The sequence below is a fragment of the Cupressus sempervirens genome, chromosome 10 (assembly GCF_028749045.1).
Source record: "Cupressus sempervirens isolate cs-2001-9-10 chromosome 10, ASM2874904v1, whole genome shotgun sequence".
Classification (NCBI taxonomy): Eukaryota; Viridiplantae; Streptophyta; class Pinopsida; order Cupressales; family Cupressaceae; genus Cupressus; species Cupressus sempervirens.
Window position 1 is genome coordinate 18,932,892 of NC_143127.1, and position 25,277 is coordinate 18,958,168.

The 25,277-nt window shown below is 36.7% G+C and overlaps 3 protein-coding genes across 3 annotated transcripts in view; 1 reads left to right on the top strand and 2 right to left on the bottom strand.

The window, feature by feature from the left end:
• Positions 1–19,192, bottom strand: part of LOC149532355 (methionine aminopeptidase 1A-like) — a 270,451-nt gene extending 251,259 nt beyond the window's left edge. The window contains exons 1-2 of the mRNA XM_089807592.1: positions 19,156–19,192; positions 18,877–19,030 (exon numbers count right to left, since the gene is read on the bottom strand). The gene's annotated coding sequence lies outside the window, so the exon portion shown is untranslated. The remainder of the gene's footprint in view (positions 1–18,876; positions 19,031–19,155) is intronic.
• Positions 89–1,195, bottom strand: LOC149532356 (uncharacterized). Its single transcript, XM_089807593.1, has 2 exons — positions 513–1,195; positions 89–409 (listed from the first exon to the last, which is right to left on the bottom strand). The coding sequence occupies exons 1-2, from the start codon at positions 1,062–1,064 to the stop codon at positions 218–220; spliced, it is 744 nt and encodes a 247-aa protein (XP_089663719.1). The 5' UTR covers positions 1,065–1,195; the 3' UTR covers positions 89–217.
• LOC149532357 (uncharacterized) lies at positions 15,044–16,972 on the top strand. Its single transcript, XM_089807591.1, has 4 exons — positions 15,044–15,567; positions 15,713–16,011; positions 16,168–16,565; positions 16,663–16,972. The coding sequence occupies exons 1-4, from the start codon at positions 15,149–15,151 to the stop codon at positions 16,900–16,902; spliced, it is 1,356 nt and encodes a 451-aa protein (XP_089663717.1). The 5' UTR covers positions 15,044–15,148; the 3' UTR covers positions 16,903–16,972.
• Positions 19,193–25,277: the final 6,085 nt, after the last annotated feature.

The window sequence follows — 25,277 nt, forward strand, 5'->3', positions numbered from 1 at the left end:
AATCACATCCTATCAAAAATATCATCACTATTGTCTTGAAACTCAAGCTCTATATTATCAAGACGCTCTGAAAAGCTAGGATAGTTGGATCAAGTGTGACTGCCGACTAGACTCTCAGAACCTGCTGAAGATTCACCAAAGGATCCTCCAACCATATCAAAATTTTCATCAATGAGATTGAAATGTGTCAACATATTTATGGATGCATCAATGTCGCTCATCTCAGGTTGTACATCCAAAGTTTACTAGGTCCTTTCATGTAGTTTGAGCAGGAATGTGACAAGAGACAAAGATTGGCATGCACATATACAAGGTCCTCTGCTTTGCTAGCTGCCAGCCTATTTCGTTGCACAGAATGGATGAAGCCATATGTACTCCAATTCCTCTCAGATGCAAAAGAACTTGAAACCTGTAATACAAGAGTTCACATTATAAGTTACAAAGACATAAAAAATCAAATAAAACTGAAATAATAAATATTTCTAATTCGAATAATTCATATAAAATTAAACCTGTGATATAAGTCTGATAGCTAGCTTTAGCAAATGTATAGTCATGGCACCATGGAAGTTCCACCACTTTGTGAGGTCCATTTCTTTTTTATCTGCCATTGTCTCAACATCAGCATAAGTTCCATCAGAGGATGCAAATGTCCCAAACTCATCTCGAATCTCTGCAGCAACTCTGGGATCTGTAAACATTTTCTTGAAAGCTTTTTTATATCCTTCAACGACCTCAACATCCCTATTTGGAGCTGTCCTACTTGGCAATGCTAACATATCAGTACAGTAGTACTTGGGGTTTAAAGCATATGCCAAAAGTTGCAAAGGAGTTGTCATTTTATCCCATCTCTTCTTGATTATCTCATATATTTGCTTATAAAAAAATTGAGATGGATCTTGCTCTTTTGCTGTAATACTATCTCTAACTTGCTCCACCATTGTATCTATGCAATCATAGATGTCGCCTAATATTTGGCCTGTTAGTATCACAACGACGAATGAGGGTGTATATTGACATAGTGAAAGATAGTAAATAATATATTTGAGCCCACCAATCTTCATTAAGAATTAAAGTTTTGACATTATTTGCTCCATCTGTTTCTGATTGTCTCCATACTGTCCAAATGTCACTAATCACCATACTTTTCAAGGCTTGCTTGACATCTACAAGCCTTTTAAGAACAATGTAGTGTGTAGCAAAGCGTGTCTCAACTAGCTTCTTAAATCAAACAATAATGACTTTTTAAAATGTATTAAACTTCCATATATTTTAATAAATAAAAACATTTAATTAAAAAAAATTGAAAATTTTTAAGACAAGAAATTTACCTTTAATAGCTCTAGCTTGGCAAATTGTCTATAAATGGCCTGCAACATGTGATGATTACTAATAAACATTTGAATTTCTTTGGCTTCTTCATAAATCTTTTGTATCCATTGAATTTTGCCATTTTTTTGTAAAATCAAGTTCAAAGAATGAACTACACGAGGGGTCCACCAATGTTTGGATAGCTTCCTTCCATGACTAACCCAGCTGCTCTACATACTTTTGCATTATCTGTGATCACTTGAATAACAATTTCTAGCCCCACGGATTCAATTGCTTCAATTAGAATGTTGGCAATAAATTGTGTATCTTTCTCTTCAGCCTTGCATTCCACTGCTCTCAAAAACACTGCCCCCTTCGAGCTCATTGCAACTACATTGATTAGTGGCCTATTTCTAGCATCCTTCCATCCATCACAAATGATAGAAACCCCTGAAATTTTCCATGAATCTCAGATCACTTGGAACTGCCTATCAATAATATCTTTTTTTTTAGCCAAAAGGGTAGTGTGAACCTTCTCGTACCCAGGGCTTTTGTATGCTTTTGGGGCTTCACTAATAGACCTAACCATCTCTTGCTAGTATATGGAGCGAACCACATTAAATGAAATTTCATTCGAATATAGACAACGTGCAATATTTTGATCTATATCCTCTCGACTTTACAAATTAAATGCCTTTTCAAGAGGTCCTAAATTGCTCCTCTTTTGACCATTAGATGTTCCTGAAGTTGGATGCAAAGAAGGTTTATTTTGACTTGACCTTTGAGTTGACATTTGAACTTGATAATTAGCTTCGTCCTCTTCTTTTTGATACTTTGCAATCTTCTCACTTGACAATCCCTTCCCTGGTTGACCATCAAACTATCGGACCAGGGCACACTTCACATCCAGTACCTTTTATGTGACAAAAGTGCCCCACGAACCCTAGTATAAGAACCATTATAATCAATTAGACACTCATGACACCTCCATTTAAAACCTCCACCACCTTGAAATTTTTCAAGGATGGTTACATCTTTCCATAATGGATATCTAGGATTTGATTTGATCCACTTGTCATTTTCTGAGGCTCTGATGTCACATGAAGACGATGCCATTATTAACTTCCTGCAAAAAAATCTATAAAACAAAAACAATTTTAGATTGTGCTTATACAACACACAGTGTAATTATAATTTATAAATTTATTTAATAATATAATTCAATGTAACTTAAATAGTCTATAATATATGTTCAATAAATTTCATTTAAAATTTAATTTAAAAATATATTACTTTAAAACTTAAATTAAAGTATTTATTAATTCAAAATAAATTTAATTTAATAAATTATTTAGATTTATATTTACTAAGTCCATCAAAATTATATACTTAATATTTCAACTATGACTGCTAAAACAATTTTAATTGTATGGAATAAAATAGTTAAATAAAAATAAAAGTACAGGTTAACTTAAAGTTTCTTATAATTTTAATTTTAATATATAACTCATTGTAGAAAATTAAATAATATTAAACTTAAACAAATTAAAATTTTAAATATTTTTATTTAAGGACCAATCTTACTTGGTAGTTTATTAGTATTTAATAATTTTTATAAACTCTTGAAAATCTAAATATAAATATAAATATAAAGTTAAACTTTAATAGTTGTAAATTTAATATAAATTTATTTTTGAAAAAACTAAATAAGATTAATCGTAAGCTATTAATTTTTCATATCTATTTAATCATTTATTCAATTTTATAATTAATTTTAATATTTATAATTTTAAAATATAATTTCAATATTTATAATAATTAAATGTGAACTACGATTCGTATGATATTAAAAAAAAAACTTAAAATCAAATGAATAAATTTATCACAAATGTTCACGAAAATCTAGCATGAATAATATTAACCTAAAATCATATAATATTATAATTTACCTACAGTCGACTCCAAACGCTACAACAGAAATGGATGAACCAAGCTGCACCAGGGATCGACGAAGGCACCAGACGTACGCCCAACACTGCTAAGAAAAGCTCCAAAAAATCTTTGTAGTCTCCAAAACAAATCAATGTAATATAAATACAAGGCTTCAATCGTTTACTGATCAAAAAAAAAAATCGATGCAGTCCAAAACAATCGCCGATTGAGTGTTGTATCATTCAACGACTTTGGGGTTTATTTTTACTAATTTTTATTTTATTTCTTCCCTAAATATGTAGTTAATTGTGAGCTTTTCTATATTCGGCTCAATCTATTTTTAAAAACTTATTTGTGAATTCGGCTCGATTTTATATGAAATTGCATCCTGCAATTCTGGCATTGCTGAAAATATGGCATGTTTTTAAAAATGGATGGACACGTTGTTCCCACCATATTTGTGACGTACCGTATCTGTATTTGTATCTGATACAGCAATACGCGTGTCACAGGTCAAGGGGCGGCATTTCTGGTAACTCTACTACAAAGGCAAAAAATAATACTATTAGTCTAATATAATTTAACTGGGACTCCCTCGACTTATATCATGAGGTGGCATACCTAGAAGAAGAACCCATCATGGTTCCCCTACTTGTAATTTCCCATTTCCTCTATCATGGCTGACCTTAGGAATCAATCAGTACATATAAAGGATCTAATCTTATGCATGTATTATGTATATGTAATAATCATTTATCACAGCATCCTAATCAATAACAAGCAAATATTGATAATATTTCTTATGTTATGCTACACAGTCGTAACAACAATGCATCATTAGTCAGTCTTGTGCAGATATAAATGGTACTTATCATGCCACATACAAGGAGCTCGTATAAAAAACCACACTATATGTTCAAATCTATTTGTCTATTTTCTATTATTATTTATGGTCATCTATTTGTAATCTAATGTAACTATTACAATGTTTCTAATTTTTAGTTAGTTGTTAGTTTAATGTTAGCTATAATAGAATGTTTCTAAACTTTACAATCCCTTCCTAGGGAAACATCGTTTATTCTTTTGTATATATTGATTTAATGATCATTGTTAATAACTAGCAAGTATTTTATCAATTACTTTGTAATATGGTATCAGAGCAAATACCTGAACAAAAAGTCATTTTTTTGAAAAAAATTGAATGAAATTTTTCCTTGACTTTTAAAAAACTTTTTTTATCTGCATCATTTCTAGGCTATGTTTTTTGAAAAACCCAAATAGGGTTTTTGTCACTGGGTGTCATCTTTCTTGTCTAGTCTATGCGCTTTATGTCTAGTTCCAATGTGTGGCCATTGCTCTTCCATTTTCATGGCCTCTTTTCTGCAAAATACGTTTGTATTGACGGCATTTCTGGGCCACAATCTGTTCATATTCAGTGCATGCCTGCACTTGATGGTCTCTTTAACCTGTTTTTTCAAAAATCATGATTGTTGTTTTCTGATTTTTGACCCTAATCATGATCGTTTTCTACCCTATTGGAGGCTTCTAGGGTTTGTATAAACCCCTGTCTTCACTTTGTGCCCAGAATCAGTATTTTTTCTACTAAATCTGCCATTGTTTTGAAGCTTTTTTGAGCCCCAAACATTTTTGTTCGAAACCCTAAATTTTTGTACTAGATCCAAAATTTTCTTGCAAATTCTTGGTGGGTTTTTTGAGAACTCAACTAGGTCGTTTTTTTTTTGGGTGCCTCGATTTTTGAGCCAGCAATTCCAAAATCTAACAACATACTCCTTGATTTTCAAGCTCTTTCAGATACCTCTTCATTTTTTCTGAGTCTTCTAATTTTTTGCCTCAAAGTACGTGCCTTCACATATTATGGCATCTCTAGCAAATATTTTGCTTGAGGGAAATCAGAAGTTCAAAGGTTGCAATTATGGCATGTGGAAGCAACAGATGCTAACAATCTTTGAATATCGAAATACTGATCAGATTGTTTTGTGTGTTGCACAGCGTCCAATTGCAGCTGGTACTAATTAGGATACATGGGATTAGAATAATTGGGAGGCAATGATGCTTCTCAAATTATACGTAGTTGATGATCAGCTCCCTTAGATTTTGTCCAGCAAGACAACTGCCGAGATATGGGAGGATCTCAAGAAACTTCATGAGACTTCAGACAAAAGCAGGTGCTTCTTTCTCAAGATCACTTTGTTTTCTATTGTCATGGATGAGCGGACATCGCTCCAAGAACACCTGAATAAGATTCAGGAAATATGTGATCAGTTGCTTGTCATTGGATGAAAGATAGAGGAAGAGGACATGGTGGTAACAACCCTCAAAAGTTTACCCAAGTCCTATGAGCATTTTATCAAGACTCAACATCACTTCTACTGGTGTTGATCTAAAGTTCACAGATCTTTGCACACTTCTGCTTCAACAAGATTGGTGGAAACAACAATTCGTTAGCAATTCCCACTCCACTTCCACAGAGCAAGCCTTTGTTGCTAAATCCTTTCAGAAGGACAAGGGCAAGTCCCATTCATATCAGTCTTCTCATCAAAAGTTCTCTACTCTAGCATCAGAAGGCTCCAAAAAAAAGAGCATTCAATGAAACTACCATGTCAAGCATGGACACATGAAGGTTGAATGTAGAAAACGCTTAGCTGCCCAAGCTAAGCAATCTGGTTTGCAACCTAAAGCGAACAGTGTAGAGCATACTGAGTAAAGAAAATTCGCTTCTTACGCCTTCATGGCTAAAAGACCTACAGATCATGTGAAGTTGTCTACCTAGTACATTGATTCAAGTGCCTCACGTCATGTCACACACCGCAAAGACTAGTTCACTAACTACCAACCATTTTCAGATTCAGTCACTTTTGGTGGAAGGGAAGAGTACATTGTTGTCGGCAAAGGCAACATTTAGATTCAATCTGCTGGGAGGAATCTCATTTTCCTCGATGTGTACTATGTGCCAGGGATGGAACTTAGTCTACAGTCAATCAGTCAAATGCTGCAACACTCTCCACAATTGGATATCACCTTCAATCTACATTAGTGCACTATCACCGAAAGAGATACTCAGTCTATTGTTGCAATTGGCCTTGAGGATCACGGTCTTTTCAGACTTGTTGATTCTAGTGATTCTCATGACCTAGCTATGGCTGTTTGGTGGTCTTCGATCAGCTCACTTTGGCATCAGTTTGCCAGACATTCAGACTCGTCTTGGAGTTTGTGATGCATGTCAGACTGGGAAGCAACATCGCACACCTTTTCCTATTGGTGATTCATGGCGCACTTCTTAGATACTTCACCTTGTTCATGTCGATATCTACGGCCCTATGGCTACTCCTTCTGTTCTTGGGTCCAAAAAAATTTTGTTGTCTATTGATGATTTCAATAGAAAGATGTGGGTATATTTTCTCAAAAAGAAATTAGATGTGTTTACTATATTTCAAAAGTTCAAAGCTCTAGTTGAAAAAGAGTCTAGGAAATCTATTATTGCTCTTAGGAAAGATAATGGGGGGGGGGGAATTTCATTCTACAGAATTCTCTATCTTTTGTGATACTCATGGGATCAAGCGCCAGTCAACCACACCCCACACACCACAACAAAACAATGTAGTTGAACATCAAAACAGAACAAACACTGAGATGGCTAAATCCATGTTCGAACTCAGACATATGCCAAAGAAGTTTTGGGCAAAAGCAGTTAACACTGCAATTTACCTTTTGAACCGGTCACCCATTGTGGCGGTCAAAGGTAAGACTTCGAAAGAGGCATGGTTAGGTCACAAGCCCAAAATCAGTCACCTAAAGGTTTTTGGCTTTCTTTCCTATGTTTGGATCCCTAAAGTGTCTCGCACCAAGTTGGATGCCATGAGTCAGAAACTCATGCTTGTTGGATACAATAGTCTTCACAAAGCCTACCGCCTAATCAACACTGAAACATCTCGTCTCTTGTACAATCGTGATGTCATCTTTGATGAACAACGAGGACCATTTATGCTTGTGTCTCATGTTCCTAATCCAGCAAATCAGCCTATGAAGGCTCACGATTTGGGAGTTCAACTTCCATGACATCCACCTGATGGGAGGGATCCGGCAACTCCTACAGCTTTGTTGCCCCCATTTTTGTTCTCCCGCCCCCCAATCATTTTGCAAATGCTAGCAAGTTTATCCGAGTCCAAAGTGCCTAAGTTTGAGAGCTCCCGCATGTAAGAAACGAAGGACATGTCGCTGGAAGTTAAAACTGGAAGGATTAGAATATTCTTTTGGTGATACCTTGCAAGCAAACTTTACGCACACGATCAACAAGCGCATTGAGTTTCATTGATCTCATTTAAGGTCAATGGTTCATATTGATTTCAGGAGAAATTTGGGAAAGCAGGTCATGTGAATTCACGGGAACCCGAGATGCTGCCACGTGTACATTCCTGTAGGTAAAGAGTAACACAAGCATAGTCAACAAGTGCATTGGGATCCATTGATCTCATTTAAGATCAATGGTTCATATTGATTTTAGGAGAAATATGGGAAAGTAAGTCATGAGAAGCCGCAGGAACCCGAGATGCTATTTCGTGGCAAGGATTAACATTTAGCGTTCTTCCATCTCCGCGACATGTTCTGCTGACGAATTCATTTGCATCACACATATGACACATGTCATTACAAAAGCCCATCAGTCAAGCCAAGAAAATGCCCAAAAGGCCAATGAAGGGAATATTGATGATTCTACTTCCTAATCTTTTGTAATCATTGTTCCGTCTAAAAATGACAAGTGTCTCTCTCTCCCACTTTCTTTCTGCTTCTCAGTCTTGAGGATTTTTTTCAGAATTTGTTGTTCATCAGTTATAGTTGTTTCTTTCTTGCATGCAATGGATGGAAGGTCAATTGAATTAAGTGGGTGTTAGAATTTAGCAAAGTAAAGGCTTTCTGAAATCTGATAATCAATAAGAAATCTGAGACTTACTATAATTCTGTTATCTTTACTTTCATTTCCCTGTTGCATTCTCAAGAGTAGATCAATCGTGTATAAGTGTTGTAGTTGCATTGTAGAAATAGATTGAAGTTCGGCTCATTCATAGTTGTGAGTGGGCGAAATTCAGTTATAGACCAATTTTATGCTTGAGTCTTTCATGGATATGGAAGACTTAGTTATCACCTCTTCCGCTCTCACGATAAGAGCATACCCCTGTTAGATAGGAAACATAAACATATTCATTGCATATCATTTACTCTAAGGGAGTTGTACCTTACAATTCAGAGGGAAGCTTCAACAGTATGCACGGCTTCCCAACTATTGGGAATGTTTGTTTTTATGTGATTTGGGCATAAAGGTAAAACTAAAAGAAACATTTGAGGAAAACAATCTGTTCACCAATAGTTTTTTGGTGACTTTGTTGGGAATCGAAATTATAGACCAGTGTTATATTTAAATTTTATTTCCTTAGTTATTTTTTAAATATCTCTGTGTACAGGAGATTGGCGACTCTGTGACATGACCATGCCGAATAGAAAGGTCATAAGAAAGATGAGACCTAACCCTACCATGTTGGAGATCATTCAGATGAATGATGAAGTGCTGCAAGATTTCTGGGAGCACTAGAAAGAAAGCATCTCTCATGCTGTAAAAGCCAACTTAAGTATTGAAGAAGATCACACTTCTTCTCTTTTATGGAGAAGTCTTTGTGTTAGAATTCATAAACTGAAAGAGTTGGAGGAAAAGACGAGGTTGTTGGAAGAATGTAAGAAAAGAGTATCACAATTGAATGAGGAATTAAAGGTTGACAATGAAGAGGCTTGAGTCATCTCAGTTTCATACCTCTACTCAGATTATCTTGTCATGAATGAGAAAGAAGCCCAGCAAGAAATGCTACAACCTAGTGAAGATCAGACTTTGATGCACGAGAACAACCTAGACAGCATCAAAGGGATTGTAAACAAAGATAACAAAGGTCTGTCCAAGTTCTTCTTTTATCCTGATATAGAAAGCTTCGGATTTGAAGACTGTGAAAGTCATCTTTTTCTTGGAGATTCTGTTAAACAATGTTCTCTGATTTATGCATAGCCAGAATTTGAAGCTTTGAATTTTGTAGAAGATAGTGATAAAACTGATTCTTTATGTGCAACAGTTTGCAATGATCCTATTATAGAATTATTTTGCTTTGAAGGCAATGCAACATTAGATCTTCTCGACAAAGCTTGTGTTGAAATTACTGAAATGTTGCAGCCCCAAGAAGTGGTTAATGAGATGGACAACATTTTCCTTTGTCAAGAAGAGATAATGAATCAATCCTTGGCACTTGTTAAACAAGGATACTCATACAGATGATTCAAGTATCAATCTATCTCAAGCTTTGGTCCCAGATAAAGAATTTTCAGATTTAGTTGCGACAAAGTATGATGAATTCAATTTAGCTAAGACAGACCCTATGTATGATGAATCTTCTTGCTATTTCAACCTTAATTTAAATGCTGAAAATTCTACTACGAATAATTATGTTAAAAGTGGTGTTTTTGAGAATGCTGGTCAAGTGAATGCTTTTAACTCCTCTTTTGGAAAAAGGTGAGCAGTATTCTTTACAGTCATGGATTGGAAATGAATCCGCAAGTTTCATATCTCATGCTGATGACTCTTTTTGTCGAAGAAAACATGATAATCCTACTATGGAATCCTTCCATTTGGTGATGAGTGTATTTCCTGCACTTTTGACAAAACAAGTTCTGAAATTTTTCAATCACAAGCTGGGGTAAATATGTGGTATCCAATCAAAATAAAGATGGAAAAGAAGGAAGAGTATCCTCCAAAATTTGCAATGGCTGTAACACTGCATGATAATATTGATAGCAAAAAAATTCTCAATAGTGCAGTCAGCAAAGGCTCAGTTTCTGGGATCATCTCAAGCTTGGAAGGTATGTTGCATAAAATGCTTTCATGCTGCATTCTCTATCAGCTCGTTGACAGTGAAGGTCTCAGTTTTCAACTTGAGGGAAAAGAACTTGTTTCTAATGGTACTGATGATGACTTTGGCAATTCAGATTTTGTTCCAAATTTACCTTTTTCAGATTCCAATTTGCATCAGCAAACTCATCTTTTCATCTCAACTGTAATGGAATATATTTTAAAATCTGATTTGGTTGGAGTGGAAGATGGATATGGTCATTGTGGTACACAAGGAATCACAGAAAGATATGATGAAAATGGCATTTTGGTTGCATACCCATACTCAAACATTTCTTGCATTCACTGGGATTGATCGTAAAAGATTCATGGCTTCAGATCCCTTTTCCATGCAGGCATGTATTTCTCCCAGCCTGTGAACAGTTATGCATAACATACTTGGGACTTTCTTGAGGTAAGGGGTTTATTCCCTGTACATAGTTGTACATAAGTTTTTGGTTTCCTGTAGATTGTTAGAAACATATGGCTTGTTGCCCAGCTTCCCCACCGCCCACTTGCTCGACAACTCCATGTGTTCATGCTTATTGACTTTGCTGCCCAATGGATTCAACAGTTGTCCTTGCCAAGACTTGAATTTGTATCAAATCTAAAGAAGCAGGCAACCCCTTCCTTGTACTATAGTAGTTTGTTAGATGCTTTTGCGTCTTTCCTTTCCACTGCTTTGTTGTGTCGCTTGTTTGTTTTGTTTAGTTCGTTGCATTTCTGTTGTGTCTTATCGTCCTTTTAGTTGTGAAACCAAAGATCTCTAGGTCCCTTGCTCTAATGCTTACACACCCGAGTCCCCAATTAGAGCCAATTGTTGCCCCCATTTTTGTTCCCCCCCATCATTTTGCATATGGTAGCATTTTTAATCTAAGTCCAAAGTGCCCAAGTTCAAGTCACAAAATGTAAAGTCTAAGTCTAGTTCGGAAAAATGGCACAAGAGGTGCGCTCCCGAATGTAAGAAATGAAGGAGATGCCGCTGGAAGTTAAAACTGGAAGGGCTGGACTATTCTTTTGAAGATACCTTGTGGGCAAACTTTATGCACACAGTCGATAGGCATATTGAGATCTATTGATCTCATTTAAGATTGATGGTTCGTATTGATTTTGGGAGAAATGTGGGAAAGCAGATCATGTGAATTCATAGGAACGTGAGATGCTCCCACGTGTACATTCCCGTAGGTAAGGAGTAACACAAGCACGGTCAACAGGTGCATTGAGATCCGTTGATCTCATTTAAGATCAATGGTTCATATTGATTTCAAGAGAAATTTGGGAAAGTAAGTCATGTGAAGTCGCAGGAACCCGGGATGCTACTACGTGGCAGGGGTTAACATTTAGTGTTCTTCCATCTCCACAACATGTTCTAATGACGAATTCATTTGCATCACACATATGACACATGTTGTTATAAAAGCCCATCGGTCAAGCCAAGAAAATGCCCAGAAGGCCAACGAAGGGAATGTTGATGATTCTACTTCCTAATCTTTTGTAATCATTGTTCCATCTAAAAATGACAAGTGTCTCTCTCTCCCCCTTTCTTTCTGCTTCTCAAAGAAATGTAATTTTGCAATGGCTAGAAGTTAAAGGGCTTATATGTACTATTCTGAGATCTAATAAAAGGATCGGCAAATTTTGGTGTGAATTCTTCCCCTATTGCTGAGACAACTAAGTGAGTCTCAAGGATTTTTATCATAATTCGTAGTTCATTAGTTATATTTCTTTCTTTCTTGCATGCAATAGATGGAAGGTCAATTGAATTAAGTGGTTGTTAGACTTTAGCAAAGTAGATGCTTTCTGAAATCTGATAATCAATAAGTAATCTAAGAATTACTATGATTCTATTATCTTTACTTTCATTGCCCTATTGCATTGTCAAGAGTAGATCAATCATGTAGAAGTGTTGTAGTTGCATTGTAGAAATAGATTGAAGTTCAGGTCATTCATAGTTGTGAGTGGGTGAAATTCGGTTATAGACCAGTTTTATGCCCGAGTCTTTCATAGATATGGAAGACTTGGTTATCACCTCTCCTACTCTTGGGTTAAGAGCATACCCATGTTAGATAGGAAACATAAACATATTCATTGCATGTCATTCACTAATAAGGGAGTTGCATCTTGTATATACGGCATCCCAACTGTTGGGAATGTTTGTTATTCTGTAACTTGGGCATAAGGGTAAATGTAAAAGAAACATTTGAAGAAAACAATATGTTCACCAACAAGCTCCAGTTATACCAGTGATTCCTGTACAATCACCTTCAGCTTCTCCAGCAGGATCAACCAGATTCGTAGATGCTTCACCTGAGTTTGATCCAAATTCTTTTGAGGAGGAGCATAATCATAGAGCATCTCTTGATGCTAATGTTTTTCCTCCTCTCTGACCTAAGTGGTGGGCTAAAACACTTGTTGATCTTCAAGATAATGAGCTCATCGATGGGATAACTACTTGGAAGAAGAGCAAACCTACATATTCAATTAGTTTTGCTCTTATGGCCAACATTCACAGTGTGTTTGAACATCAAACATACTCAGAGGCTAAAGGAATTCCAGAGTTGGGAAAGGCCATGAAATCAGAACACCAAAGCCTACTGAAGAATATCACATGGGTCCTCTCTGATCTTCCACCAAGGAAGAAATCCAGTAGCTACAAATGGGTTTAAAAAATAAAATACAAGTCTGATGGTACTTTGGATAAGTACAAAGCTCGTTTAGTTGCAGAGGGCTTATCTCAGCATCAAAGCATTGATTATGAGGAGACATTTACTCCTACAGCAAAGATGAGCACTACCGGATTAGTCCTAGCCATGGCAGCACAGTTTGGCTAGAAAGTCTATCAGATGGATGTCAAGAGTGTTTTTTTGAATGGTGACCTACAAGAAGAGGTCTACATGACGCAGCCTCCTTGTTTCAAGGTTGCTAGTAAAGAACATCAAGTTCTTAGGTTAGTGAAAGCTCTTTGTGGTTTGAAGCAAGCCCCTCGGGCATGGTATATGAAAATTGATAAGTATCTCAGTGATCAAGGCTTCCAGAGGAGTTCTTCAAACTCAAATCTATACATCAAGACTACTAACAATGACATCATCCTTCTAATCATTTATGTGGATGATTCAATCATCACTGGCAGCTCGACATCTTTGATTCAAGAAATCAAAGAGAGTTTATGCCAGTCTTTTGATATGATTGATCTCAAGCTCATGCATTATTGCCTAGGTGTTGAGGTTTGGCATCAGTCTTCTGGTATATTCATTTCTCAGTCCAAATATGCCATGGCTTTGTTAGACAATTTTGCATGCAAGATTGCAAGCCTGCATCTACACCCATGGAGAAAAGTCTGAAGTTATCAGCCAAGTTTGATTCTCCTCTAGTTGCTATATACAAGCAACTAGTAGGTAGCCTCATCTACCTCTCTACTACTAGACCTAATATCAACTTCACAGTCAGCTACATCTCATGTTTTATGATAGCTCGTAAGGTTGACCATTGGATAGCAGCAAAGTCTGTGCTTCGTTATGTGAAGGGCACTACAGATTATGGACTTCTTTACTCTCGGAGTTATAATCCTAGACTCAGTGAGTTCGCAAATTCAGATTGGGCAGCTTCTGTTGACAATAAAAAGTCATCTTCTAGATATGTGTTCAGTTTGGAATTTGATGTCGTCACATGGACCAGTAAGAAGCAGTAGGCAGTTTCTCTCTCCTCTACAAAGGTTGAATACGAAGGAGTAGTTAAGGCAGATTGTGTTGTTTGGCTTCGTCAAATGCTTGGGGATATGCAATTGTCACCAGTAAGACCAACTGCTTCGTTTGTTGATAACGAAGGCATTATCAAGTTAGCACAGAATCCAACTTTGCATGAACGAACCAAGCATGTCAATGTTCACTGTCACTACATAAGGCAGTTGGTTGAAGACAGGATAATAGACTTCCAGTATGTTCCTACAACGGATCAGATTGCAGACATTCTCACAAAGCCTCTTAGTCCAAATAAGTTTGTCAAATTCAAAGAAAAATTTGGTGTTGTAGATAGATTACCCATTAAGGGAGGGTATTACGATAATCATAGATGGAAAACTCGCCGAGTTTTTCAGCTCGGCGAGTTTTTGGCCACTTAACTCGCCAAATCAAAAACTCGGCTGGAAGGTATTTACTCGCAGATTAATCGCCAATTACTCGGCTAAAACTCGGCGAGTTTTAACTAAAAACTCGAGATTTCCTGGCCCGCGGACTGTGACGGCTAAAAAGGGCACAAAGTTTTTTTTTTGCTCATTGTTTGTTGTATTTGCATTGTCTAGAGCCTTGAGGCATGGAGAGAAGAAGGTTTGGAGGCATTCTTAGCTGATTGCAAGTGATTCAAGACGGATTTGAGTGGATTTTAGAGGATTCTAACCGGTTTTCGAAGACAAATTTCTTTCCAGGTATGTTCATTTAATCATAGTTTGAAATTTTTTTATAGTTTTATAACAAATGTTCTTTTGTTTTTGTTGTTGTTTGTAAATGATTTCAAATCATTTCAAATCATTTTAAGTTTAACTCTATGTTTGAACTTTGAATCATTTGAAACCCTAGCTTCTAAGTTTTAACTTTGTTTATTCATTTTTCTATAAATTTATGTGTAGGGCAGCGGTCAAGCATTAAAAAAATGACAAACTCGCAAGAAGAGTGGCCACAAACACCATGCCCATCTGGATATATAGGCACTCAGCCTAAAAATGCAAGAGATAAGGCATGGCGGTATGCCTATGAAGCTCCAAATCCAAATGATATTGGGAAGGTGATATGCATTCCCTGTGAGAGAATTATTTCTAGAGGCATAAACCGCCTCAAATACCACCTTGCAAGCATAAAGAAACATGACTCAAATCCTTGTCTCAAGGTAACTGATGAAGAAAAAAGATTCATCCATGCCCTACTTGCAGCTGCTGAAGAGAAAAAATTGAATAGGGAGAGGGCAAAATTAGCTATGAGGGCAGCCATAGCTGAATCAAAAGGAGCTCCTTTTGATATGCAAGAGGAAGAAGAAGCACTTGAGAACATACCAGGATCTCTTCGTGGCCCACGGATCCGCAAACAAAATTTCTCATTTACCGGTTCCACTTCTTCTACATCTCCTACTTCTTCATCATCACCATCCAGATCCCCATCAGGGATAGGTGGTTATTTTGTGCCCAGGAACACACCTGGAGCACAACCATCATTAGAGGGCACTGCATGGTTTAAGGAGGTGCATGAGCAAACTGATATTGCAGCAGCTGATTTTTGGTTTTTCAACAATATCTCAATGAATGCCGCTGATAGTCCCTATTGGGTCAATATGGTGAATGCAATGACAATATCAGGCAAAGGGTACAAGCCGCCTAATCCCAAGGATATGAGTGGAAGGTTAGTATTTTACTATTTAGTAATTGTAAATAATTGTGATTCACTTTAGTTCATTGTTATATTTTAAATCTTAATTGTTATAACTTATTTCCTAATTTTTTACTAACACTTACACTTTATTTAATATTACACCTAAATTTTGTAGGTTGCTTGACAAAGCGGTTGGTAGGGCAACATTGTTGATAGAAGACCAAAAGAAAGAGTGGAAGAAGTATGGCTGCACCATTTTATCTGATGGGTGGACAGATGGAAGAAGTAGAACCATTATTAACTTCTTGATTGCTTGCAAAGATGATGTGGTGTTTTGGAAATCTGTCGATGCCTCCAACAAAGTGAAAAATGCAGCCACATTGGCTTTAATGTTGGAGAATGTTGTCATGGAGGTGGGAATAGAGAATGTGGTGCAAATAATCACAGATAATGCAGCAGCATATGTGGCAGCAGGTAGATTTGATTTTTTATATTTGAATCAATATGAATTATGAATGTAATGCTATGGAATCTGGATAATGGTATTATTCAATTTAGATTTGATGTAATTTGTAAATACTAAATATGGAAAGTTTGTTATTGATTATTGATTTTTTGCTAATCTTTTAGGTAGAATCCTCCAAGAGAGGCATCCCACACTTTTTTGGTCACCTTGTGCAACACATGTCCTTGACCTTCTTTTGGAGGACATAGGAAAACTTGATTGGGTGAGTCCAATTGTGGAAGATGCTAGGCGAGTCACGAAATATATCTATAATCACCCATGGGTTCTCAGTTTGATGAGAAAAGCCACTAAAGGCAAAGATTTGATGAGACCTGCTATGACAAGGTTTGCAACGGTCTTCTTGAAGTTGCAAAGTATTCTTGACCACATATTGGCTTCGAAGCAAATGTTTGTGTGTGCTGATTGGGTTGCTTCACCTTACGCAAAGAAGCCCGAAGGAGAGGCTGTGGCACGAATAGTGTTTGATGATAGCTTTTTTGCAAAGGCTAAGGAGATTGTGGAGGTAACTTCATTATGTTTTTAGTGTATTCAAGTTTCATTATCAATTCATAACTTACTATGTTATTAACTAATTTGTATTTTTCAAATTTCAAATGTAGATGTCTCTGCCCCTGGTTCTAGTCTTGCGCACATGTGATGGGCAGCAATCCCCAATGGGAGGTCTTTATGAGGCCATGGATAGGGCGAAAGAGGCTGTTAGAAGTTACTATCACGGGGATAGTCTCAAATTTGACCCCATTTGGGAAATAATTGATAGGAGGTGGAACAATATGCTCCACCAACCTATTCATGCAGCAAGCTACTTCCTCAATCCCAAATTCAGGTACTATGATAATTGATTGTCCTTGAAGTTGGGATTTTAATAAGTCTTTATTTTACTTTACTTTTTAAGGTTGTGTAGTAAGATTTGATATCATTTTCTATTTGTTTTAGGGCTGATGATTCCTACTCAGATCCTAATGGAGAGGTCATGTAAGGTCTCTCTAAATGCATTGAGAGAATGATATCAAGTGAAGAGGAGAGAGACCTTATTGTGACCGAACAACAAATCTATGTGGAATCAAGGGGTCCTTTGTTCTCTTCTATGCTAGCAAAGAGAGCAAGATCTACTCAAGCACCAGGTAAAGCGTCAAACTTTAAAAATTTTGCTAATTGATAAGTTGTGCTCCTGATTTTTTTTTTATTGCTTTATAACTTTTTTAATTTTGTTTTGCAGATGCTTGGTGGGCAAGTTGGGGTGGCAATACCCTCAATTTAAGGAAATTTGCTCTCAGAGTCCTATCCCAACCTTGTAGCTCATCCCATTGTGAGCGCAATTGGAGCTTATTTGAGTCCATCCATACAAAGAAAAGAAACAGATTGACTCAAAAACGGCTTAATGACCTTGTTTATGTGCACTATAATCTTAAGTTGCGCATAAAAAAGGCACAACTCTTAGAACTACCTGGTCCGCTTGATCTAGATGAGATAGATCCTTATTCTGATTGGATAGCACAGAAGCCAAGTCCATTGTTTACACCAAATGAGATCGCTGATTTGGAGAGGCAGGCCATGGAGGGGGAGGCTAACGCTGATTTTCAGTTCACTATGGATGACATTGAGGATGAGGACGAGGATGATGATGATTCAGGCGAGGATCAGGCATTACCATTAGGAGGAGATGCATCCTCTTCTAGGACGCCGAGCCAGTCAGTAGGGACGTCGAGCGAGGGGGCACAGCCACAAAGTTCACAGTCACGCAGCTCACGCCCTATCCCAGTGCGGGGCAGTTCTTCTAGGACTAGACCCCCTCGCTTTCCTGCTAGTGCAAGTGGAAAGAGGAAGATGTGATTAACATTGTCAAATTGTATTGATGTATTTAGACTTTTAGTATTTACTTCTAGTTTGACAGATTGAAACTATTTAGTAATTTACTATTTTGCTTCCTACCATGAGCATTCTGCATGAGAATGCAATTTTGTACGCATTATACATTTATATATATCTAAACTTTGTTTCTTTCTTTTGTATTGTCTTTAATTAACTTATTAGATGCATCTTCTCATTAAATTTTGCAAAATAAATGTATTTTTAATTAAATTTCAGCGGTTTTTTAGGTTCCTGAGTTTTTCCCGAATTTTTTTTTTAAATCGCCGAGTTTTTCTCGATTAAACTTTTGGGGGGCTTGGTGAGTTTTTGCATTTGGCGAGTTTTCCAACTATGACGATAATAGATAGCTTCTATTATTGTCTATTATTATTTAATAGTTATCTATTTGTAATCTATTTTAAATATTGGAATATTTCTTATATTTAGTTAGTTGTTAGTTTACTGTCAGCTAGATAAAGTTAAAAGTTTCTATTCTTTACGATTTATTCTTTTGTATATATTATCAATTGATCACTGTTACTAAATAGCAAGTATTTTACCAATAACTTTGTGATAGAAATGGCCGAAAAGACTTTAAAGGACAACTTCAGTTAAACCCTTTTTTCCTGTGTCTGCTGTGTTTTCTTTTGTTGTGTTGCCACAGAGCAACTACACTTCAAGAAGAAAGTAAGCTGCATGATCAGATTTAACTAGGGTTTACAATGATCCTTCTAAACCTTACACGAGCTTAAACCCCATACTTTATATCAATGTACTTGCTTTGCAGATTCAATCTGAACCAAAAAAAAACAGACAAGCTGATCTTTTCAAGTGTTCTCATCGCTTACAAGCGTAATACTAACCATTGCAATTACAAACTAAAAGGGTTTGTAACACAGAAGCGAAATTTAAAACACTTTTTCGTGATTGCAATATAAGACAGAGATGTAGTTATAGATTATTACCTATTGAAAAGACGAATGGATTGCCCTCGCTGTCCCGAGTATTGTAGAAGTATTAATATATGTCGCGCGGAATATCGTCCGCAACTCCACCAATTTACTGCAAGTAGGATTGGTATATGTCGCGTAATAGATTCTGTCCAACTTTACCAATATGCTGCCAAAATACACATGCTTTAATTGTATAAATTCTTAACCTGACCCGACATGATTCGAGGAAATGAAATTTGGAGGCGGTCAACTGTTCTAGAGGAGTACAATGTTGATTTTAGTGACAAGTACCTTGCCTGTCCGCGAAGCAATTGATTGAAAGTGAAGGCCCATGATCCACTTTGGTCAGGGAGCGTGGGGAGGAAAATCAAGGTTAAAAGGCCCGTCAGCATTAATAAAAGTATAATGGTTATAATTTAATTTTTTTACATTAAATAATATTTTTAAAATGATTTTAATTTAATATTTATAGCTAATTGTTTCAACTATCAATTGTTAATAATAAGAAAAGTTATATTGAAGTTTTAGTTTAAATCTATGGCTTATTGTTCTAAGTACAAAATGTGTAATTGCTAATAGTAATAACAAGAGTTCTATTGAAACAAGAGAACTTGTCCTTGTGAAAAATGGAGAATATATTTATTCTATGGTTAAAACATAGTGATTGAACAAGAAAAAGAGTTATGGTTGCAACACAATTCTAAGCATCTTATGCTTAATTTTTGGTTAATGTTGTGAGATGAAAAGTTGTTGCACAACTATGCTCTTCAACTACAAATGATGGGAAAGTACTTTTGACCCATATTCATTCCTAAAAGTGGTGAAATGTTTCTTTATGAGAAGATAGATTGGAGTAATTATGAGAGTATGGATGGTACACAAGTACTACGAATAATTTTCATAAGGGTGTTATGATCATTTTTAGTTCCTACCTTTGGCAGGAAACTAATGGAATCACCAAGTTCCATATTAGTTTCATAATTTAAAATTTTCATTGATATACTAATGTTTGCAAAAGGTTTATTAATTTGCATGTTTCTTAAGAATTGAAAAATACAATTATTTTAAAACTTTATTGGCTCATGATAAAAAAGGCAATGAAAAAATTCAATTTTCTTCAATAAAAATACAACTATTTTCTCCAACACCTTTATTAATGTAAGCATTAATTGCAACTTTATCTTTTCTTGTGACAAGTGGATAAACTTATTTTTTTAAATCATTTTTCTAACACCTCTGTTAATGAATGCATTAATTTGAATTGTATTTTTTCCACATTTGTGACAAGTGGATAAACTTTTTTAAAATAGACAATCAGTTTTAATTGATGTTTATTTTTGTAATTTGTAAAATGGTATTCAAATATAGATATTTTAATCAAATATAGATATTTTAATCAAATATAGACATTTTAACTCTTTTAAATTGTCAATTTTCAAAAATTATTTTTTATATAGTTTAATTTCGTATTTATTTTAATTTATATATAAGTTTAATTTAGAATTTAATTATTTTTATTTTTACATCTCTAAACCAATGCTTTTAATAGATTTTCTTTTATTTTTTATTTTTATATATAATTTTATTAGATTATACATTTATTTAACATATATAATTTTTACTATATTGATATTTTTAATTTATACTTTAAAAAGCACAATATTAATTTTGTATCAATTTTAATAAAGTTCAAATTGTTTAGTTTGGTATATTATCAACTTTATTTATTATAAGTGTGTTTGGTTTTTTTAAAAGCATAAATGTTATTTTTAAATTAATTTATGTTTATTTATTTTTATGCATTAGATTTAAGCTTAAGAATATTGTCTAGCTTCTTCAATTGCATGAATTTATCGCTTAAACAAGATATATCAAACAATTTAATAATTAAAATTAAAATTTAACTCTTTATATATATATATATATAATTTTATCTATATCTTATATATAATTAGTTGATAAATATCTTTGGTATGATAAATGTTCTTTAGGATGTCATCTAATTTTAATTTAGCATGATACTATGATGTTTATTTATATATTCTTTTACTATTTTAATTAATATATATCATTGCAGTTATATAATTTAATAATATACTAACTATACTCTGTAATTTAATTTAGTTTAGCACTATAATATTATATTTTTCATTACTATTTATTTTTTATTTTATTAAATTAAATACATTATATTTGTTAGGAACCTGTGTGTTCCTTCTGTTTATTTTGTTAGAGTAGTGTTGTTGGACGCATATACTTTGTAAGTCGTCCCGTGAGTATATTTTATTATCCCACATGCATAGGTAGTATTACTTTTCTAGATCGTACTCAGTATATAAGAATAGGTTGAGGCCCTTGATGGACACGGACGAATTTATTGTATTGAGCTTGCTCAAAGGAGGTTACCCCCTCGAAGTGGCCTGCGATCAGTAGATTCATTCTGAGTTCTGCTATCACTTTGTATTCTGTTATTTCGAGCATTCTCACGATTTTGCTATAAGGAGGTTCATCACATCTGGTATCAGAGCACTCTCTTGGGCTCGCTGGGTGGAAATTACATCAAATTTTTTTTCTGTCGTGGCCTTCAGGTTCCTCTCACTTCTAATATCTCTTGTTATTGCAATAACTCTTTTCAGTTGTTCTGTCTGTGAGTGAATTTTTTCTAAGTCGACTGTTCCAAAAAAAAAAAAAAAAAAGAGTAAAAATTTTTCTGTTTTTTAGTCGTAGCTTCCTTGTTTGCTTTCTGTTTCTGCTCATACTTCCGCAGAACGTCTGCAATATCATTTCGCATACTTCTTTCCTTGGCGACCCAACCCCAAATTTTACATATCAAAGCCCTAAATCCCTCATTTATCTAATTTTAGGGTTTGCCCTAACTTTTTCACCTCTCATCCAATCGCCACCAAACTAAGCCACAAGATTCAATTCCTCATTTTGCTCCCTTATCCCTCTTGGACTGTTCGCCTCATTTCGCCTCCCTACCCTTGAAACCCTCATTTTTCTGTTTCCCTTGTCCCCAGATAGTCTCCCACCACCCGTCGAACACCCATTTCCTATCTGAGTTTTACCCAAATCCAAGTTTGCCGTAACTAAAAAAGTTTTTGTTTCTCATCTTCTACCCATTCCAAAAAAAAAAAAAAAAAAAAAAAAAAAACCTTGCTTTATGGTTGTTACGCGTACAGGAGCAAAAATCATGGAAGAAGAAATGGCATCCCTCAAAACCAAACTTCAAGATCTGGATGACAAAATTCTGGGTCTTAACTTTCAGCAGTCAGCCATGAGCCGAAACCATTCAGGAGATACTGGGTCCTCTTCTGGCAATTTCCGTGGACCAAAGCTTGATTTTCCACGCTTCGATGGTTCTGATCCGACTGGATGGATCTATAGGGCAGAGCAGTATTTCAGCTTGCATAATACTTTGGATAACCACAAAGTCCCCCTTGCATCTTTTCATTTGGAACATGAAGCTCTTCAATGGTTCCGTTGGTACATCAAGGCTAATGTAGGCCCAACATGGAGAGAATTGTGCACCCTCATTTTGGAGCGCTTTGGCCCTAGTTCCTTTGATGATTTCACAGGAGCACTCACTAAACTGCGTCAAACAGGCACTGTAAGAGAATACCAGACAGAGTTTGAAAAATTAGCTAATCACACAGAGGGCTTGTCTGATGAATTCTTCCGTAGTTGTTTTGTCAGTGGTCTGAAGGATGCACTTCGCTCAGAAGTCAAAATGTTTCGACCTACTACAATGATGGAAGCCCTTGGGTTGGCTAAGTTAGCGGAAGACAAGATTAGTGCTCTACAACGCTCCAGATCTAATTTTGTTCCATTCAGAAATACAGGTTCTCACAACCCTCCAGTCATACCAGCTCCCAGAACTACTCCGATCAAGCACTTGTCTGAAATAGAGATGCGAGTCAGGCGAGACAAAGGGCTTTGTTATAATTGTGATGAGAAATGGTCTCGGGGCCATAGATGTGTTCAGCAAAAGCTCTATCTCTTGGATGTGGATTCTCCACCGGAACTGGAAGAATATGTAGATGCTCAGGAAACAGTGGATGATGAGGTTGAGCCTCACCAGCCTGACCCTCCTTCACCAGAAGCTCCACCAGAGATATCTGTCCATGCTTTGGCAGGAGTCACTACTCCACAAACCATGCGGGTCCAGGGTTTCTTCAAGAAGATTTCTCTTACTATACTCATTGATTCTGGTAGCACTCATAACTTCATTGATCCACGCATAGCCAAACAGGCTGATTGCTTTATCCATCCCTGCTCTAGCTTTGAAGTCATGATTGCCAATGGGGGCACTTTACCTTGTAAAGGGAAATGTCGCAATGTGCGTCTCTCTATTGGAGATTATAACATGCGCTCTGACATGTTTGCCTTACCCTTAGGTGGCTGTGATGTGGTTTTGGGTGCCCAATGGTTACGCACTCTTGGCCCATTCTCTGGGATTTTGCTGAACTTTGGATGCAGTTTTCAGCCGAGGGGCACCAACACACTTTGAAAGGCTTACAACCAGGGTCTCTCAGCATCATCAGTTCACACCGTATGGAAAAACTTCTTAAGAAGAATTCACATGGTGTCATCGCTCAGCTCCATTCCATTCAGATGCAGCCATCAGCAGTCTCTAGCACTCCTGCCGATCTCCAACACATTTTGGACAAGTATTCTGGTGTATTTGCTGAACCTGTGGGATTACCTCCTTCTCGTCCAGAGGACCACCGTATTCAGCTCCTTCCAGGCAGTGTTCCGCCCAACATCAGGCCCTACCGCTACCCATTTCATCAGAAGACCGAAATCGAGATACTTGTCCGTGACTTACTGAAGCAAGGTATTATTCGCCCTAGTACCAGTTCCTTTTCTTCTCCAGTTCTGCTTGTTCGCAAAAAAGATGGGTCATGGCGACTCTGCATTGATTTTCGAGCACTTAATCATCTCACTATAAAGGACAAGTTTCCCATTCCAGTTGTTGATGAACTTCTTGATGAACTTCATGGGGCTCATTTTTTCTCCAAGTTAGATCTTCGTTCTGGGTATCATCAAATTCGGGTTAATGAGGAGGATATACCTAAAACTGCCTTCCGCACACATGATGGTCACTATGAATTTTTAGTCATGCCCTTTGGCCTCACGAATGCTCCTTCAACATTTCAGGCAGTGATGAATAACATATTTCGACCATACCTCCGAAAATTCATTCTGGTCTTCTTTGATGATATCCTCATATATAGCAAAACTTGGGCTGAGCATCGCCATCATCTGGAGCTTGTCTTGCAACTTCTCTCTGATCATCAACTCTGTGCAAAACTATCTAAATGTGTGTTTGGCCAGGAGGAAGTGGAGTATCTCGGGCATATTGTTGCACACCATGGAGTGCGGGTGGATCCTACAAAAATAGATGCCATGAAAACTTGGCCGCATCCTAAAACTCTCAAGAGCCTTCGGGGTTTTTTGGGGTTGACTGGCTACTACCGCAAGTTTGTCAAAGATTACGGGAAAATTGCAACACCATTGACAGCTCTGTTAAAAAAGGATGCCTTCTCCTGGACCCCTGTTGCTGAGACTGCATTTGAACAACTGAAACAGGCTATGTGCAGTACACCTGTTCTCGCGATGCCAGATTTTTCCAAACCCTTCACTATTGAGAGTGATGCTTGCGGCAATGGATTGGGTGCTGTTCTCCTGCAAGATGACCATCCTATTGCGTTCACTAGCAAAGCCCTCTCTGGTAAGAATCTAGCCCTCTCTACTTATGAAAAAGAAATGATGGCTATTTTGCATGCTGTACAGAAGTGGCGGCCATACCTCTTAGGGAGTCATTTTTGCATCAGAACCGATCACCAAAGTCTGAAATACTTCCTGGAACAACGGGTATCCTCTCCTACACAACAGAAATGGGTCAGCAAACTCATGGGGTATGATTATGAGATCACCTACAAGAAGGGTAAGGAGAATATTGTGGCAGATGCTCTTTCTCGCACATTTGATAATCAAGCTTCCCTTTCCGCTATTTCTATGCCCATTCCCAATTGGTTAGCGTCTGTTCAGCAGGGCTATGACAGTGACTCTTCTTTATCTCAAATCATTCACCAGCTAGCCAATAATCCTTCTGCTATACCACATTACTCTTGGGATGGTGCTTCTCTTCGATACAAGGGTCGACTAGTGCTTCCTCAGAACCCAGCTCTACATCAGGCTATTTTTTATGAACTCCATGCTTCTCCTTCAGCAGGGCACTCAGGCTTCCTCAAAACTTATGAGCGAGCAAGGAGAAACTTCTTTTGGAAAGGGATGAAGCAGACGATTCAACAGATGGTGGCTGAATGTGATACTTGCCAACGCCACAAGGGTGAAACGACCCTCCTTCCTGGCTTGCTCGAACCATTGCCCATCCCTACACGGATTTG